The 21,139-nt window shown below is 36.7% G+C and overlaps 1 protein-coding gene across 1 annotated transcript in view; it reads right to left on the minus strand.

The window, feature by feature from the left end:
- Positions 1–18,653, minus strand: part of ATP11A (ATPase phospholipid transporting 11A) — a 67,783-nt gene extending 49,130 nt beyond the window's left edge. Inside the window, exons 1-6 of the mRNA XM_035901164.1 lie at positions 18,590–18,653; positions 18,073–18,158; positions 17,449–17,571; positions 6,862–6,951; positions 5,659–5,739; positions 2,793–2,900 (exon numbers count right to left, since the gene is read on the minus strand). Coding sequence (XP_035757057.1) covers positions 2,793–2,900; positions 5,659–5,739; positions 6,862–6,951; positions 17,449–17,571; positions 18,073–18,158; positions 18,590–18,653 — 552 coding nt within the window. The remainder of the gene's footprint in view (positions 1–2,792; positions 2,901–5,658; positions 5,740–6,861; positions 6,952–17,448; positions 17,572–18,072; positions 18,159–18,589) is intronic.
- Between the last annotated feature and the right edge of the window lie 2,486 nt (positions 18,654–21,139).

Genomic DNA, 21,139 nt, shown 5'->3' on the forward strand with positions numbered 1-21,139 from the left:
TCATATTATAAGATTCAGCTTAATCACTGTTCTTTTAGTTATAAAGCTAAATTCCAATATCCTTAGCAGTCTGGGAGGAGTCAGGAAATCCTAGTTAAGCAAAATAGTCTGATAACAATCAGCAATAGTAACATCTAAAAATAAAACTGTGACAGATTTACTGTTACATAAATGTGACAGTACTACGAAAGTACTACTAACAGAACTAAGTGTACAGATTTACTAAAATGTATTGAAGAACTACGATGATCATAATAAAAGATATTTAACTTCTTGTAGGTATGAAAAAGGCTTTTTTTTTTAATCAATAGCAATGAAAAATTCTAGATTGTACACATGGCATAGGAGAATGCAAGTTGCTAAGCATACCTGCAACAATCAGGTATGAAAATAAACAGAAACTCCAATAAGTGAGACAGAGAAGGGGTAGGTTTGGAACTGGAGGCAGTGAATGGTCCTGGCTGGAGCCAGCCTGAACCATACAGAGCCTTCAATCTGAAGAAAAGTGGAGTGTGACAGAGCAGACTACTGCTTAAGTTACCTTATTCTTCCAAGATGTGTATTCGAGAAAACTTGCCTTGTGGCCATGAAATCATTAATTACGGAAGATAGCGACATGATAAATTGTAGTAAAGCACTCAAAGTGAGAACTTTATCAAAACCAGACAATCCAGTTAGGGAATGATCTTGCATAAATTGTTAGGAGACAGAGAATTCACCTAATCCTGGAGCAAACTGTAAGAATACCACATAACTATTTTGATTTTACTAGCTCTCTTTACCACTGAAAACAACATGAATTATCAGCTACCTAAAACACAGCCATTTTACTGCAAGTTTAATCACCTCTACAGATGCCATAAAAGAATAAATCAGAATTCTTTAGAACACTGAATCCAGCCAGAGAGAAAGTCAGGAGGCCAGGTTAGTGAACAAACCCCTCCTGACAGTGAAGTATCACTAGAGAAACAAGCAGGAGAAAAAAATGTATGCTGCATCTGGAGTTTTTTAAGTTGCCACTGAAAACATTTACGCATCAGAAAGTGAGGTTTTAAGTACAATTCACAAAGACAAGAGAGTCCTCTTTTGATTTTCACAGATCATAGTGTTGAATGATCCTGATTATTTACTAATTAATCTAGCAAGATTCTTTCTGTAAGCCATGGCATATAAGTCCCCTTACAGGCCAGGAGCAATCTATAATACAACAGCCTGTTAAAACAGAAGTTAATAATTAAACAATTTACAAAAGAAAAAAAGGCAGGAACAAGGAAAAAAACCAAGGCAATTAAAAATACTAGCAAAGAGCATCTTCTTAATAAAATTCAAAATATGTTCTGACAACATTTGCCACTGTGTCAGCTAAAGAGGACAGAGCCAGGCTCTTTTCAGGGGTGCCCAGCGACAGGACCAGAAGCAATGGGCACCACCTGAAACGTACAAGGGTCCATCTCATTTTTACTGTGAGGGTGACTGAGCACTGGCACAGGTTGCCCAGGAGGTTGTGGAGTCTCCCTCCTTGGAGATACTCAAAAGCTGTCTGAATGTGGTCCTGGGCAATCAGCTCTTGGTGGCCCTGCTTGAGCTGAGGTTTTTTGGACCAGATGACCTGCAGAAATGCCTGCCAAACTCAACCAGTCTGCTATTCTGTGAAAAAGACACCTCATCTTCTAGCAATTCTTTTTCCTTTCTTTAATCAAATGTCCACAGGCTTTAGGTGCAGAAGGGTCTACCTTCACATGATCTAGTCTGTTTTCTTGCATAATACAGGTCAGAGAATTTTACCCTCTTACCCATACATAGAGATATCCCTTTCCATGCAAGTATTTCCTATGCCTGGCTCTCCTACCATTTAGTTGCTCAAAACACAATCTCTGAAAGAATAGGGGAGAAATTGAGAAAATATAGGCAATAAGATTAATTAATGGAATAAAAATTCCAGTTATGTGGTACTTTGTTATTCTTATTTGGAATATTTAACTGTTTAGTTACACACATGGAATACTCAGCATGTGATGTCTCACTTTTTTTTTTATTACTGAGAAGCCCTAGGCAGAAGCTATCACACTCAAAGGGAAGGTCACAGCAGGAAAGCTGTGAACACTGTAGAGCCTTTTATGCCTAAACAAGGCAGAACAGAAAAAGTTACTAGAAATAAGTAATTCCAAACAAATATCTATCAAATTTGTTGAGTTCTGAAGAGAATAATGATGAAAAGTTGATCTGCTCACAAAAAAAACCCAACCAAACAAAAAGCAGCAGCAGAAATTAATTTCTGAAAATAACCTTAAAAATACCAGGAAGGAAATGTAGCAGCATTTGGATGGCCAGTGAACAGGCTGTGATTTGATGAGTAATGAAGAAAGTATTCTGAATGTGTTGTATATATATGTATGCATGTATGTGTGTTTCCTATACATAGGAAAAATTGGTAACGTTGACCATCATAATCAGGCTTAAATAAATTATTAATGTGCATACCCACAAAGGACCAGAAGTGGACAAAAGATGTAAGATAAGTCATGAGTGAAGTTCCAAGATGAAAAATGGGAAATGAAACAAACAGTTGTGAAAGGAGTTAATAAAGCAAAGATAAAGCAGAAACATGTCTAGCTTCGAAAAATACTTTATCCACAGGCATTGAATTAAAAATTAGTATATTGTAGGTCTAATCTCCATTAAATGTAATAAATGCTACATCATCATCTACACTACATTTCTGTATAATTTGTTTTACAATAAAAGTGAAGTAAAGCCTGACTCCCAAAATCTGTTAAACCATAGTTACTTACTCTCAATTTTCGGCTTTGCTTTCTAACCAGTTTACCATGCTGAATGAAATGAACAGGGCATTGGTTCATTGCATTGTCAGCTTTATGTCGGAGCCAATCTTCATAACCCTAGAAAACAGTGAAATATAATGATGCAGCTTTGGCTATAAAGACACAGAAAAAAACTCTAGCTTGCACAAAAATTTCAAAAATTAGCCTTGATCAAGATAAGGAAAAAAAAGGAAATATTCTCACTAGACAAAATGTAGTTGTGATACACATCATGTTAGACATAGATGAAAAAGAACATTCACACTTACAATTAGTCAACGAAATTATATATTTTAATTAAGACATTTTGATGAATAGACATGTTTACAACCTGTAGAACAATTTCTGGTGTTTAAGAGATCATCTCTTGCTCACGCTCTATTGACTCTTGAGTAAGTGCAAAATACTTCTAGAAGCAGTTGCTGAGAAGATAAAAGTGTAGAAAATATTTTGGAAGACTGGGACTCCATACTGAAAGATGATAAAGTGGTGACATGATAGAAGGTTGTTGTATTTCTTGATTGTCAATTATGTCAAACTTTTGACTGGCTGGGATGCAGTTAGCTTTCTTCACAATAGCCCATATGCTTCTGTGCTTTGTACTTTGGGCTAAACTAGTGTTGGCTACACCCCAGTGTTTTGGCTACTGCTGAACAGTGCTTGCACAGCACTAAGGCTTTCTCTCCAACCTCCCCACACCCCAAAAAAAGATCAATAGGCTGGGGGTGGGCAAGAGGCTGGGAGGGCACACTGCCTGGACAGCAGACCCCAATTGACCAAGGGGGTATTCCACACCATATAACATAGGGGTCAGCAAGAAAAGCTCAGGGAAAGCGGGCAGAAGGGGGTTGTTTGTGATGATGGCATTTGTCCTCCTAAGCAAGCATCACATGTGCTGAGGTCCTGCTTGCCAGGAAGTGGCTGGCTGCTTGTTGATGAGAAGCTGTGAATTAATTCCTTACTTTGCTTGTCTTGTGTGCAAGCCCGTTGCTTTCCCTATCAAAGCTAACATTGACACATTCATCTTTTCACCTTCCCTCTATTTTCTCCCCATCCCACAGGAGAGGGGAGTAAGCGAGAGGCTGGGTGGGTGTTTGACTACTGGCCAAGGTCAACCCACGACACCCTCAATTTTGTTAGTCATTGTTTTAATTATCATAGCCCATCATAGGTACATAAGAAATACAGACAACTCCCCCTACAACTTCTGAGCTAAAATGAGAAGCACTCTGACCTAGAAACTTCCTTGATGTTCAACTACCTCATGGAAATTTTTTCCCAAAAGACAGAACTTTTTTTTTTTTTTTTTTTTTTTTAAGCATGACATAAGAGATCTTTCTTATCCCCATGAAAAGTGCTAAATCCTTCAAGCGGCCCAACAAAGGACGCTGAATGTCAAGCTGCTTCCACAAATTTTCCTTTCACATTCACAACGTATTCACTGAAATGAAGGAAAGAAATGGTTGCTGTCTGGACCCAGAGATACAGTGAAGACTGAACCGTGAAAGGGAACTCACTGGGCCACTGAGTTCTTACACTGATAGCTGTCCTGTAGGAGCAATTATCATTAAATTGGACTGAAGGCAAAAAGCCAAACACATAGCAGAACCACTGTAAAGACCATTGTTTGTGATTATTACTTTAGGAGCCCAGCTTTTTAGAAACAACTCTCTGGCTATGGTGAGATGGTACAGTAAATGCAGAAGAGTGTTGTAGGCACTGAATGGAAAGTACTGCTTATAAACTCACTTGCTAGTTCAAATTTAGTAAAATTTTTGATTAATTAACTTTGTACTAGTAAGGTTGATACCAGATCAGATATCACCTGTGATCCCACAGCTGGCCTGAAACTCACAAAGTCAATGAATTCAGCTCCGGCTAAATCAACAGAAGGACAATCACGATCTCATTCCCGATTCATTCCTGATCCAGACCAAATTTGTAATATCAGAAGCTCTGATAACACCTAGATCTGATCATAATATCCCCATATGAATTAAAACATTCTATATTCATCTGAGATTCCACTGATTTCAGTAAGATCTCATCTACATTTAAGCACTCACGTCAACTGTATCACTGCTGCATTAGGGGAGCAGGTGAAAAATGACCCTAATCTTTTCCTTTTGGTAGTACTAACTTGAAAGTGAAATGGCAAACCTGTACAGATCCATACCTGTATTATGTCATTCTACTTTGACAGAACAACTTTTATTAGGATCTTTCATACTTGATGATTTGGCAAGAACGATTTCTAAAAAATACTTCAATTTTATGGATTAATTTTCACATACTATAATGTCTGTTCAATACTAATCTGTAGAAAGCACTGCAGTTACCATTATGAGCTGTATATTATAATCAATACATACTGAAGACTTGAACCAAAATAATTTTTATTATCTGTTCATACTGTAAAGGCTAAGGGAACCTCAAAGGTAACAGCAGATTTATCTTTTGAGTTTTTGTAGTTCCTACTAAACTCATTCTCAGTCATCATGGAAAAACATAATAGGATGCAGACAGCTATTTAGAAACAAATAAACAAAAGTCACAGTGTACTGAGTTAACATAGGAATGTAAATGATTCCTTGGAACACAAGGACATCAAAATTATAAGATAATTTAAAAGCTTGTGTTGAATTAGTGAGACATCATCATATAGCAAACAATTCTACTTAAGCTACAGAAACAAAATTACTCTGTCAAAACTTATCACAATCATTTTTTAGACATTGCCCTAAGACATTCTAACACAAAAAGGCAGAGAAAATTGAAATGCAAAACAAATAATATTGTTCTCTTTAGTTTTACTTTTGCTCACTAAATTACTCACCTGTTTGATAGCTGTTACAGTGATAACAAATAAAAGCGGAAGTCCACTCGTAACTGGACTAGTAGGCGTATCAATAATTAACTACAACAAAAAGAACAAATATTTTCTGGTTATATTTTTGTGAATGTAAGCAGTCAATTTTTCAAGCAAAATGTTTCAAGTAATCATTTCACCGATATGTTACAAAGCACCGAGGAACTTGAATTAAAAAGAACAGTACTTTAATACAATTTTAAGAACATATACCACACCAGCAAAATTTGAAAAATAACTGTATGCTATAATAAGGTAAAATACTATATTTAGATCACATTAACATGCAGATGTTAACGCCTGCTAAAAATACTTGCTTACAAAAGTTTAAGTAAGCACCAGACTGGAAAGCTGCAGCTTCAGAGGCAAAATTACTGAGCAGTGTTAGAAATTAGTATTGTGCTGTTTTCACATGCTTTTACAATACAGCTGTTCTTATACATGCAAGGAGTAAATCCTGAAATACTGAGCTATGGCTTCTGCAGTTATATACAGAAGGCGTTCAGATAATAACGAAACCATTCTGGGAATGCACATAGCTTTCCCTTCTGCACAATCTGATGTACAAAGCAATATAGCTTTTCGCTTAACTTAGTAAGATTTTTATTATTTCACACATTTAAGTGATAGTGAAATGTTCAAATGAACCTACCTACAAAGTAGCAGACTAGTTATCTGAGGTAATAATTACAAAAGCAAGTATTTATGTACCACCCTAAGCAAGCATTGTATAAGCATCTACATTTTGGTTTCTCCACAGGCTTTGATGACAGCTCAGTTGAAAAATTTCTGCCAAGGCATCATTCTGTTATAAAAAATATCATATTTAGCAAAACTAATAAAAGTTTATCATCTATGTAATTTGTAACATAAGGTTTTAATGATCTGGATTTTTATTACAAAATAAAAATAAAAAATAACTTTTCAATTTTATAAAGAGATGTCTTGCCATCAAATCACTGAGGTGTCAATTTCTCTTTAGGTTAGATTTATATTTACAACCTCTAAATTAAATAAAACTCCTTTTGTCACGTCATGAATGTAAAAAGCTATCCAAGCTCAACCATTTACCTCCCCGGTCTTCAAAACCAGTGAATTTTTAAACCTTTTTCAACTCCTTGGTTTTTTAGTAAGAGTCCAGAAATTTATTAAACAATAGGGATAGCTTACCTGAACAAGGAAAATGATGAGAAAATAGAAGTTAGCTATTCTTCTGAATTGCTCAAACAAATTTTTCGGTACAAAGTTCCAAAACGTGTACTGAAAACAAATGCACAGATTATCAGTGTTTGTGAGAGAAGCATTATTTGCATTCTACATTCTAAAACCAAACAAATTCATAATTCACAATTCAAGATTATACTAGACAAAAAGTGGTAGCATTTCTGTTATCTTGTTTAATGATTTACTGAAATAGAATCTTAAATTGGCAATCATATATTCTTGGAATCATATCAATCGCCTCAGGATCCTCAACTGTGATATTCTTAATACTAGGGGCGGAAATTGATTTTTACTAGCAACAACACTCATTCAGAAATAACTGAACATTTCAGTTAAATCAAAGGGTTTTAAAAGCATCCTACTCGCTTCTAACAACACTTTTAATTCACTTCCATTTTTATATTCATGACTTGAGGAGATAGGTAGCATGCTGAAAGTTAACTATGCAGTCATATCAAGTTGACCAAGTAAAAGTTGTCAGCCCCTCTTCTCTTCCTTGTCTTGGACACAAGCATACTCCTCAAAATAAACTGTAGCACTGCATAAGAGTATATGGCTGCATATTTCTCTACTGATCTCACAAATTATCTAAAATTTAATACAATGACATAAGAAACAGCATATAAGAGTGCAAATAGAAAATCTAAACCCTTCAAAGGAAAAAAATCATATATAAGTGAGAGAGAAAGGACCTTACATTACCTAGTCCCTTCCCCTGCCCTGCAGCAGTTTCAAATGCAGTCTTTTACACAGCTCATTCTGTAGGTCCAAAAAAACCCGACCTGCTACCTCATTCTGTAGGTCCAAAACACCTACTATGCAGAGGCATTTTTTTAACTTGTTTGGGGTTAAAGCCTGGACACACGCACGACATCAGAATGAAATGTTCTTTTTCTGTCACATGCTAAAAATCAGTAGCTATTCTAAATATGCCCTAAGTAAACGCTTATTCTGCTTAATAGTTACCTCAATATTAAATCACCTGTGAGCAAGCAAAAAGTCAGCAGGCATATATGCAGCAGCTGGCAAGTCAAGTGCTCTCACCTCGCAATCAGAATGCTTTTCATCAGACTGGAATGCTGCTTGCACTGCCCACTACCCAGCTACTTATCTTGGAATTTCAAAACAGAACTGGTTAGACTTCATTATTTTTCCTTGCAAAACAGTCCCAATCGTTCAAAGCTGCTGTTGTGATATGTGACAATATAGATTCTATTGTGATAACAATTTTTTATTTTCATCATTAACTTTCATTATCTCTGTTTTCTAATCTTACGCATTTATTTCTTTATGAATCTCTGCCTGCTGAGAAGGAAGAATGAGTAGAGGTTTTAGTGAAAACCTTTTGTTTACGTTTTTCTGTTTAGCTCTTTTGACAGTGCTTTTTCCACGTTAAAGGGCTTTGACTGTTAAAAGTTTGATGATTTATACAAGCTCCCCAAATGACCATTCATAAAATAGAAATGTAATCTCTTAAGCAATAACTTCCTGTTTAAATCTCCTCGAGGGTTATTTGACTAAACGTGTGGTGACAGCATATTGTTGTCAAACAGGTATTTAAGACACCTGATTGAGGAAGTCAAGTAAATTAGTTAAACAACAACCTATAAAAAGATTGAATATTCATCTTTACCCCTGGAATCTGATCTTCCCCATATTCCAACCTCAGTTCACTGCTTTCCCTGTCAAGCAGTGGTCTTTCCTGCAGCTCTACCTTTGGTCAGCATCTCTCTCACCTGAATAAATGTGAATTACCTGGGAGCAGAGAATTTTTATGGTCGGAGAGGTGTTACTTAAAATGGATGCTTTTTCAACACAGAAAACTTCTTCAAACTTTATTTTCTATCAACCTGACAGATTTTAGCACTTTATTACACTGACTTGCAGACATACAAAGTACATCTTTATTCTGCTCTCTCTTCTCCAAAGGAGAAGCAACAGTTTTTAATGGAGTTCAGGCAAGACAGACTGCCCCAGCCATCAGTAGCTCAAAGGAGTATCCACAAATGGATGATTAATGTTTAACCACCATAATCACTCCCAGGAGAAACAACAGAGCAGCTGCCACGCTGAATGAGATTTATCTCGTGACTGCATTCAAGGCAGTTTCTCTACCCTAGTTAGGCCGGAACAAAATAAAAATCTTTGAAGAAAAGACATTAAAAATGAAGATATTAAATGCATCCAATTACTGTGCCCAGACAGAGAGTTAATACCATCTCTCCTCTTCAGATAATTTCTAGTCAAGCGCTTGAAAACTCTGAAAAGCAGCTTATGTACCTTTCTTCACTGTAACTCACTTGAAGGAAATAAGAGTATCCAAATAGTTATGCACTTTAAGCTTTTAAGTTGGGCGAGGCTTAACTGATCTTTTTCAATTGCTGCAAAAGACTTCAAGGCCGGAGTACATGCATGCCTTTCGCAAACAGGAGGTACCACATCAGACAGCAAGTAGTGGCGTTACGTATTCAGCCAAGAGATGAACATTGTATGAACAGATGCATTTGAAGCACTGTGTAAAGAACTGTAAAATCAGGCTGTCTAGAGTCAAAACAGCATAAGTTAAGTAGATTTTTTTTCCCATTTATAATTGTAATAGCACCTGCAGTGCTGGTGTATTTCTGTAATCATGTGCTTGGACTACTTATGTGTACCTCCGCAGTATTCCCGCTCGTGCCCCTGCTCCACCTGACCAGTTCTTGCATCCTCTTTGCTAATGCTGTGTTGCTTCCAGCTCCAACACCCCCCTGTTAGAGCCAGCCACATGAATTCAAATATACAGAACAGGGTCTTATTAACAATGGTTTATTTTTTTTAAACACTGCATTTCGACCTTTTCACTTAGACACCTGTATGGCAGAATTTTAACTCACATTTCAAGCTTCTCTTTCCACCCTAAGAGGCAGGTGTTTTCTTAAGTAAAAGGAGAGTTCAAGTAACCACTTGACATCAAAAGCTAGAGCTGTAAGAGAAAAGCACTCCATATTGCATTACTGAGTTCTGTCAATACCTCAGTTTCTTACAGCTTATTTGTATTAAATAGTCACCAGCTCTCTTCTAATCTGCTCTGATTTTACTTCTTTCCCTCAACCTTTTCTGCTGTTTCTTGTAGATGCTTAAAACTATTCTGACAAAAAGGTCTACTATGTTGCTTCATCCCTGGTTTGTAGACAACTTGCTATGCTGATTCTCATCCCTTCTGCAAAACAGAATCCATCTTGAGGATAATAGACTCAGGGAAGAACAGATAAAAGATGAAGGGTAATCTTGCAGTCACTTCTTTAAGTTTTTCAGTGTTTTTCTTTTAACAGATCAAGACATATACACAAAACCTGAACATGTCCATAGTGACTTCATTATATTTAACATATGGATTTTTATAGTACCTATCAATTACCTAGAGACAATACATTCTTAAAGCTGCCAGCTTAACAACTGGACTGTATGTGTGTGCATATATGCACATAAAGTATTGTTTATAAAAATACACTACATATTATTATGCTATTAAAACACAGGTATTACATGTATTACATATACATAGTTTCCCCCTTCAACAGAACAGCTGAAAAAGGTCTGATCAGAAGTTTGACATCTTCTTCAAAATTAGTCTTATTTCTAAAAAAATTTTTTTTAAAACACAATTTGTGAAAGTATAATAGAGCAGAGAACTGGTAGAGAGAACTATAGTAAAGGGTGTGAAAAAAGGAAATCAATAATTAGGTGACATCTTAAGAACTAAGTCAAGAACCTGGCTTGTTATCTCAAGTGACTTGCTTAGAACCGCATAGGAAGTTTGTAGCAGAACTGATCTATGATCTGCCACGTATTAAATCAGTCTCAACTCTCCAACTTCAAGCAAAACACTTCAGACTTCTGTGCTTACATGTGACTCAATAAAATTGGAATAGTAATAAGCATGAATTTTTGAAAAGCACTTTGCAATGTTTAGGACAATTTAGAATGAACACAGAAATACACAATTAACTACATTTTAATGTAAGTATTAACATGCACACCACCGGTACAGTGTTTATCACTCCATTGAGGGCAAGACCTCTGTTTCTCCACACCATGTGACACAGGGTGGTTCCTATCACGTGGATCACTGTAAGCTCTGTTACGTGGAGGGCTTTTGCATGTCTAAGAGACACCTGTACACTTCAGAGACAGTGCAAAAATGAAGCTGATTCGGGGAAATCAGTTCAAATGATGCCCAGACTTTTGAATGAACAAGCATACAAATTTTTTCATAGGTAGGGTTTCTTAAAAATAGTTGTTGTTAAAGCAGGATTTCTACTACAAAGCAGCATATCTTTATTAGTCCTTGTTCAGCAACTCTCAATCTTATCAAATAGGGGCTATATCTCCAGGAACTCCTCTTACAAAGGCATCCCCCAGCATTTGGAAGATTATCCAATTACAATTTTAAAAAAAATTTACAGCAAGGATGACTGACTAAAGACAGAAGTCATGAAGAGCATTAGGAACAGAGCAGAAAGAGCGTAAGAGAGTGTGCAATAGTGAACAAGCTTTACTTTCTCATATGTAAAGTGAGGAGAATTACACCTGCCCTCCCTGGTGTTGGGTTTGGACCTGCTTGCTTTCCTTCCTTCCTTCCACTTCTCTCTTGCTGCCTGCAGACTCCATACCAATATGAAAAACTTAAAACCTCTGTTTGGTAGATGGCTTCTCCTGGGAACACAAGGGAGGCTGCAGAGAGCCTTTGCCCTGGAAGTCCTGCCCTGAGCAGGATCATCGAGAGCTAACACAGCTCTTCCTTGCTCTCTCTAGACACTGGCAGCTGTCCACAGAAGGAAATTGTATTATCATGCCTGGAAGGAGAACTGCACACTCATGCATTCCCACCCCATCACAGCTATTGCTACCCCTGAGCTGGCACCTTAGAGAGTCCCATAGATTCAGAAGCATTTAAGATTGGCAGTCAATCAAGCCCCTTTACTCTTCTTAATTACTAACAGCTCCTGCCCCTTTGGCATGGCTGGGCAAACCTGACTATTTAACCCTTGCAGCATTGGATCTGACCTTCTGCTTCAGGCAGCATGGCTGTGAACCAGTGGATTACCTGGCCACAAGCTGGGAGCTCTGTGTTACAGCTGCTTTTAGAGCAGATCAGTTATGTCCACACTAAAAGGTACACATACCATTCCCTGCATTGGTACCTGTCCCATATGCATTTGTGTCTACCCATCCTCTCTGCCCCCACATGGCATGCTACACAAATATTTATCAGCTTCACAAACATATGACCATGCCAGTTCCCACTGTGTGCTTTGAATGCTTTTTTGACCTTCAAATGTCATTGCTTAAGGCTGTGTTTGAACTCAACTTGGAATTGCTGTATCATGGCCCTAGAGAGGCCACACAAATCCTTCCAGTTATAAAGCATCATCGGAGAGGTCTAGGACAGTCTAGGTCTCCTCTGGGTTCCAAGTGGCTCATCATGGTGAAGGCATTTTAATATTTCCTTAAGCTTCAGTATTAACATTTCTTCTAAATGTGGCAACAAAATGAGAAATCAGAACCCCCTAGTCTTTGTGTTTTTATAATGACACTAAGAGCGAGTGCTGCAGGGAAGAGGTATAGCACAAGGGCATGAATTTCTGCTGGAAGAAAGGAACATTTCAACAACATCCACTGAAACATGTCAGAATTAGTTAACTTTATTTAACTATTAGTCCCTGAGATTGAGATGACTCACAATTAATCAGATTAGCACTGAAGGTAGCTAAGGTTTCCCTTGCAATTTATAGGATTCTCAACATGCAGCATTATTATTCCATGCCATTCTCATACAAATCAATGTTTGGATCAGTATTTGATGATAAGTCCCAAGGAAACATGCAGATAACAGAAGATAGTATTATTTGTGAAACAAAACCAGGAGCACTTCTAGACCATGGGTAAAACTGTACAGCATTGCAAAGCAGGAGTTAATAATAATACTGTTTTCCCATCTAAGTTCACCTCATTGCTTCTTTGTAAGAACCACACAGGAAATAAAGCTACAGTACAAGTCAGCATTTCATAATTTTATATCATAAATTGACTTGAATGAGATCTCTTTAGGGCAAATTCTTCAAGTAACAGTTCTGCATCTACTGTAGATTCAGTTGTGCGTTTCACTTCTGAGTCATATCCTGCCACTCTTCAGTATCATCTTCTGGGAGCTTAGGCCCCACTGCTTCCAATTATGTTAGTGACCCAGGCACAAGTGTGTTTTGTAGCTGTAAAAATTTCTCTTTATGAAACTATGACAGTAGAAGTTTGCAGCTAGACAGGATCATCAAGGCAAAATACTATGTATTGATTACCCACAGACTGAAAAGAATAAAAGACTTTCTAAGTCTCTCTAACCCATCTTTCTCTATGGGTGGTATGGAAAAAACAATCAGTCCTGCTGCAGAATGTTCCTGGGGTTTCTCAGTTTGTCAGCTGTCTCTGATCTCTCAATTCAACAGGCTATTCCTATCCTGGCAGCTCTGAAATTTTGATTTCTTTCTTGTGGTTCATTCTTCAGGTTGTCTGTCAAAAGCAGTAAGCAGCTGTAATTAAGCATGTTCTTACAGAACTCCATACTGGTGCCTCAAAATAATTTTATTTTCTACACAGATTTCCCCTCTGTTTAAGAGACAAATGTACACATCCAATTAGTCTTCAGTTCACTGATTCAGCTAGAACAGGAGATGCAAATCCCTACTTTGTCTACAAATGAATGAGATCCTTGAAGCGCAGCAGTTCTACAAAGATATTGGATCAACATCAGGAAAAGGGCTTTGAATGTTAGTAGTTATTAACAAATGAATAAAGAACTAAAAACATCAGTATGCCACTGTATAAATCCATAGTTAGCCTATGCATTGAATGCTCTGTACCTTTCTCCATCTTAAAAACTCTGCGTCTGGCTTGGAGCAAAGGTATGAACTAGCTTCCACACAATTAATTACTGAACAGACTGAGGTTATTCAGCCTGGAAAGGAGTACGGCGGAAGACCACTGAACAGAATCCAGAAGATAAACGGGGGATAATGCTTGTTCTCAGATTCAAGGACCTGGAACATGAACTGAAAATTAGCAAGTAGGAGTTTCAAAATGAAGGCTCGTAGTTTCTTTTGGCAAACATTTCTACAGTTTAACTGTGCCTTAACTATGTATTCTGAAAACCTACATGGGCTCAAAAAGTATTGAAGAAATTCACAGAGGAGAAACCCATTAAAGACTTACTAAATACAAAATCATCACTTTTGGCTCACAAATGGCTACGTCACAGATCAGCAAATACTAAGAGTATTTGGGGGAAGTATCACTCTACACTTACTTGTTCTTGCATTCTTTCCTAGGCACCTACTGCTGGTGACAACATACTGAGCCAGACGGACCTTTGGCAATTCTTAGACGGCCAGGTACAGCCACATACTGCTATGCATGCACAGATACTCTGTTTAGCATACCAATTGGGATGCTCCCAGCACAAAAATATGAAGCTTAGACCTTAAGGAAGTTTCATGTTAAAAAGTTATTTTGAAATTTATCAGTCTTGAAAAAAAAAAAAAAAATCAAAAACCTTTTGTTATCCTGTTTCAGACTGAGAGAAGTTGTTTTCTACCAAGTTCTGTTAACTGCTACTGCTGCATAGTTTGACTTTCCTTTTGACATAGCAGTTCCACTAATCAGTAAAAAATTTCAAAATGTGAATTTTTTTTAACTAAAAAAAGCAAGCAACCTCCCTGCCAATTCAATTACTTTTTCTTTCTTCTCATTTGAAACATCAGGATTTTCTACCAGCAGATATTTTGCCACGCTACATCACTGTCATATGATAAATTCAATCAAGGGCACACAACAGCTACTCTAAAGGCTAACACCCCAGGCAGCTGAAGTAGCTGAAAGTTAGATCAACATAAGGATCCACCTTACAAAGGTCACTACCTCTAGAACATAAGCAAACTGCATGCACAATCCAAAAGACAGACATTTTTGCCTTTTATTATTTCAACATAGCCTTTTTGTAACGCATTGTTAAATTCGTAATTGAATTAGCAATCAAACCAAAAGAGCATTTTTGTCCGGCCAAGGTCTCTCTAGATACCGTTTTTCACCACCAGGAATATGTCATTAAGCAGACAGAGCATTAACCACATTCCACAGTGACACTGCAATATACAAGAAATATCCCTCCATACCGGAAACAAATTATTATCTTGCTGACACCAAGGAACCTCCAGTGAAGCACAGTAAAGTTTACCTTTGGAAGAAAATAATATGAACTTTAGACTCTCCTAGTTACCTCAAGCTGCCGTCTTTTTTCACAGCCTTATGACAGGACATTTGCTGGTACAGTAGCATACAGATAGTCTAATTGATGAGGTTTCCTCATGGTTTTAAACTACCCTTTTTAGAAATTCAGTTTGTCTTTAATTGGCAAAATCTGTACTTGGAAGTTCAGAGTTCCTCATCCTTGAAGAGCAATCATATACTTCCTTATATAAGTATTAAAGACCTATAAAAAAGCACAGCTGAAAGTTACTGTCTTACTGATGAAAGAAGGAAGAAATACCCTTCACAGTTGAAGTAACATTATACAGTGTGCTTGCATGCATGTATTTCTATTTTACTCTAACAATTATGGATTTCCAATCTTAATTTTGTACATTTGATCATTTTTCAGGAAGCTTACATCTGTTTTTCCTAAGCCATGGTAGGTGCCCCTCCAGAGTGTTCATAAAGGAGAAGGTGACAAGGACAGAGTGAAAGGTTAAGAGCTAGCCGGCTTATGGAACCAGAGCGAATGCAAGTAAAGTCACAACGGTGCTTTTTACCCAAGTTGTTTGGGATGGAGCATATGAATAAGAATTTGCTTCAAAAGGGGCAGTACAGGCAAGAGTATGGGAAGTTGTCATATAACAACAACTGTCATTAAAAACTGAGCTTTCAGCAATCTAAGGAACTGTCCCATATTATAAAGTAATTTATGTGAACTGTTCCCTCCTGAAATATTATCACTATTTACTTTCACAGAGATGACAGTTTATTTTTTAAGCATGAAAAGTCTAATCACTAAGCAGAAAATTTAAGAAACATTGTATACATAAAAGAATTATTTCCCCTAATAACCTTTTGTTTATGGAAAACTGTTTACAGATACAGTTCACAACTAAAAAATTTAACATTTAAAACAATTAACTGAACATGTTTTATATTCAAATAAAAACATAGTGAAGTGTCCTTCTTGAACTAGTTGAAATCATACATATTTACTAATTGCTGGCAGGGATCCTCAGTTCAATCCAGATTTAAGTCAAACTTAAAAATCTTACTCTGTAAAGCATGGTAACATGAAACTTCCACTAATTTCATCATCACAAGATGTCAAACATCTTGCAGAGTTGAGTAGGATGCTTTTATTTCAAAAAAGTATCAGCAGTAACTTCAATCGCTTTATTTACATATGCCCCAGAGGAGATGTATGCGATAAAAAAAAAAGTAAGAGTGTCACAGGAGTAAAAAGAGTTGGATAAATTGTATTTACTCTTCAATTAATTATTGTGTAGAGCACAGGATTTCCCATTGTACTAGTCTGACTGTATTCCATCTGGGTTATTCACCGCATTACCTTTCGAACATTCTATCTAATTAAAGATGTCTAGATACTATGCTATTTGTTATTATGATGTCTTTGAATGAAGTACAGAAACAAGGTAGTAAAAATAGCAGCCAAGAAAGGTAGTAAAATACAAAATTTCACATAAGAAATGAGGCACAGTTTGAGAAAAGTGTGTGCTCATGAAGGTTAAAATCTAAGCACATGATAAACTTGAAGCTCTTGGGGTGTTAGCCATACAATAACCTGCAAGTGTTCAGTTTTCCATGCCATTGTAGTACAAACCTTTGGCTAATGTAATCCAGTCAGTGTAATCGAGCGGAAAGTACCAACAACCAAACTGTTCACTGAAAGCCACTGAAGCTTACAGAGAGATCTACTAGTTATAGTGAGGGACAACTGGAAATTTTCTAAAGGGCACAAATGTATCACAATACCAAGAGTTTAAGAATGATTCACTTGTACAACAGAATATTATTTCTATGGGTTTTTGTCAATATGAGCTTTTGAAGGGAATAATACCATTGTTGTGGAGATGCTTCATTTGTTGAGCACATTGATCATACTATTTCTAGTACTTTGAAGTATTGCTTTAGATTACAAAGAATGCAGTCTTTTCTGTGCCCCAAATGAAAATTGCTTTCTTACTCCTTTGTGGAAAAGCACAATATCACTGTAAGACTTTACTATGTACTATGGTAAACATTGGAGAAGTCGTTCTATTCCCGTTCGTATCAGAGGCAACTTGGCAATTAGTTTTTGTGGAAGAAACTTGAGGTACCTTCATTTTACCTTTGCCAGTCATGGTAAGGGAGAAATATATACGAAGTATAGGAAGAAAATCTTGAAGGAAATAAATGAACACAAAGAATAAGCTGATTATGTAAACAAATCAAAGAAAATACTACTACCTTTGATGAAACTATTCTGTTATCTGGAAATCTCTGTGGAATGTACGCTTCAGTGCCTGGAGGTGGTTCACGATGCCCAACATAAATAGTCCGACTGTCCACCCAATTCTCTTCTCCAGCACACTATAGGGGAAAAATAGTCATCGTGTCAGTTCACTCAGTATTTCCGCAGTAAGATGAGTCACAACCTGAATTAACTAATCACGTGTCTGATCATCAACACATGCATAGCCATCAGTGCACGACCCCTCATACTTCTCTGTATAATCTCAAGACCACTAAAACACATAAAACTAAGTCAATTGTCAAAACTTTGCCTTAATTGCACTGCATTTTCCCTTAAGACAATAAAAGCGAATCCATAAAAATTACTATTCTTTTTAGTTTTATAACTGTAAAAAGAAGAATGGTTTAAGATTTTCTTAGTCAAATTAGATTGTTTCATAAGTGTTTATGTGGTTGCTACTCATTTTACTACTGATAAAAACCAGTCGTAATCAAAAAGTTTACATATATGACAAGTACATCTCATTTTTAAGACTAGCCAGCCATAACTTGGTATTTTATTTGCAGCAATGTGATACTCTGTTCTCTGAAATACTAGTAATAATGATTTCCCCAGACATGAACAAGCTCAAGGACTCTTAGATTGCCAAGAAGAGACCTTCGCTTGTCAACTAAGATCCCTTGCTCTTTAATGAGAGCGGTGTCTGCAAGTAGAAAAAACAAAACAGTAGGTGAGTCAAAGTAATATGTTCCTATATTCACGTCATTAAGCCCCACCACACCTACAGCTTGTCCAAAATTAGCACTTCTATGCTTTCAATTCACTGTAAAAAAGAAACCTAAACTGTAGAAAAGTGTTTACATAAACCCAAAACTATCACAACTTTTTTTATTTAGAGATTTTTTTTTTTAGGGACTTGGATTACAAACTGCTTATCCCTTAGTCAACAGTCTTACTAATTCTCATCTAACATATGAAAAGTATTTCTCAAGTACAGAATACATTCCTTTGTCCTACATGGGCATCAGCTCTTTTATCATCATCATTAGGTCAAGTCTGGAGTAGTTTAAGTATTTAAATATGTAATCAATTTAAACTCAAATCCTCTGCTTTATGTTGCAATGATGCATTTACATATATTTCCATTAAGCATATTAGGGGGCAGCTTCTTTTCTGCATCTTCAACAGCTACATCCATTTAGTATATTAAATATGTCCTGAAAGCACTCCTGGGCACCAGCGCTTGATTGGCTGTCTCTAAGGGCAAACTGTCAGACTGCTACTTAGCAATCTAACACCAAACACACACCAGGAGCAGTTTGGTAGTTAACACTGCCAAAGCATCACTCCCCAAAGCAGCTGGATGTAGTTGTGGAGTTCTTCACAATAAAAGAGAGCTTAATTACATAGACATGGCATCTTCTTTCCTAGCTTAGTCTTGCTGTCAACAGTTCTGGGCCCATTTACTTTACCAGTACAGACATGGCTAATAAGTCTAAAATAAATTTAGTTCTTGAACTTAAAAAAAATATTCACCCTAACATTTCTTTTATTGTTTTATTTCTATATGATTATTCCCCTGCCTTAAGTGCAACACATAGGCAAAGAATAAACTTGCAATATAAATTACTGTTGAAATACACATATAAAATCTCACAGTACTCTCAAAACTCGAGGCAGTGAAGCTTGTAAAACAATTATCTATGTGAAGCAAATTACTTCTGTGGGGGTGGGGGAACATCAAAAATATAGAAGGAAAAATTGAACTCAGACTATTAACCACAAAATAGCTGAGTAGCCGTGAAGTAAAATGCAAAGCGAAGTAAGAGGCTTAAAGAAAAGTCATTTCTGCTGTACCAGACATTTATACTGGAACTAGTTAAAAAGGACCCTAAATCATTACTATTTCTGGCACATTACAGAAAAATGAAGGCTACCGAAGGCCAGAATTACAAAACCAGGCATAAAACTAAAAGGTAAGCCCGAAGTTTTTCTTAGCCATTTCAATACGTTGTTCAATATTCAATAATTTGAGTCACTTAAATATTACACGAAGACAAGCTACTTATAAAGGAAACAGAAGTGACAGCCATTCATAAGACACACCAATGGCCTAGCCACAGCTTATGCTAAACTCTGTAACTGCGCCTGACTCAGTGGGAGCGCACATACAACATTTCCACATGTCAGATCCCTCCAGCGGGGACCTGAAATCAGGATGCGGGTTAGTTTAAAAATTACACTGGTTTTCCAGCCACATAACTCCTCCCATATCACTCATTAGACTTATAACTCACAAAGCAAACTGCCATTCAGCCCGATTCTGAAGACCAGGTAGGATTCTTCCAGCAAGCCAAAGTATTTTGGAAGTGAAGCAATGAAAGTGTTTCCATATTCCACCTTCCTTCTATGCCAAGAACAAAATGTGGTATCTTTCATCATTTTACTGGAACACAATGTATTTTACCTTGTCAGTGCACTTGAATGTACAATGCACACAAATGATTTATTGACACTTGTGACAAGTAATACTCCTAGAAACACAAGAGAGTGTGAGATATTTCATAGTAGTAGATTAAGTTGCACAATGTTTATTAATTTTTTGTTAGGAAGGACATTCCAGACATAAAAGCAACACAAAGATTACTCCTGATACGGTTAAGCGCCTGAGTTCAGAGACGATTGCATAAAGGGCTAATGGGAATTCAACACATGAATCTTTGAACATCAAGAAGAAATCCCTCAGCTTCTCCTCCCTTCTACACAGGCCCAGCCTGACAATTTCTCTCTTACATTTATTATGAACCCATCTAAGACAGCTTGACAAGGACATTATTAGTTCAAAAAAAGCTTTTTTTTTTTTATTTAAAAGTTTCACAGTATAAACTGATCTTTATCACGACTCAGTTAAAACAGTCCTCTCTGAAATTACCTATCAAGCTAGCAAGTACAAAAGACAGAGCTCTAAACAGCTTTCTCCTGTATTACTACCAGGTTTTAAAGGTCTGATGGCCCTGGAGTACTGTGTTACCACTAAGTAAACCAACTTAATGTCACAACCTGGAATTTGTATCCCTAAAGAACAGCTCTATAAAATTTACTTTAAGCATGGATATGAAAATGAAGACAATCTCTTCTGCTAGCTTAATTGGACCTGGTTTTAATCATAAATTGATAAATTCGCTACAAAAGTACAAAACCATACCTAAAAATTTTAACTATCTGCTAGCACAGAACATTTTTTATTTTTAGATATGTTAATAGAGAATAGAAAATAAATGCACTTTACCAACCCAAATCAACAGCTTCAAAACCCCAAAAACATTCACAGTCCCAGTGTAAAAATTTAGCAGTAAAGAGTAAAGCTATGTTTTCCAGTGAGGTAAAAGTGCAATGCAAAAAGTAGCCTGCCTTATTCAGTATGACCCCAAGGAAATTCACTTCCATGAAGCACAAAAAGATGCTTTTAGGAAGACAGCACTGTAAATTAGGATGCATGACACTTAGAGAAATCAAAACACATCAACTGAATGTCTTGTAGTGCTAACATCCAAAGCCAAACACGTTGATCCAACAATTCTTTTAATGTTCAGGTATTGCTCATGAGAGATCATTTACAGAATGACAGCAGGGTAACTGAAAAAAGCAATCTGATACTGCTGCCAGAACAATGAAATATACTCA

The sequence above is a fragment of the Egretta garzetta genome, unplaced genomic scaffold (genome assembly GCF_000687185.1).
Source record: "Egretta garzetta isolate BGI_Z169 unplaced genomic scaffold, ASM68718v1 scaffold168, whole genome shotgun sequence".
Lineage (NCBI taxonomy): Eukaryota > Metazoa > Chordata > Aves > Pelecaniformes > Ardeidae > Egretta > Egretta garzetta.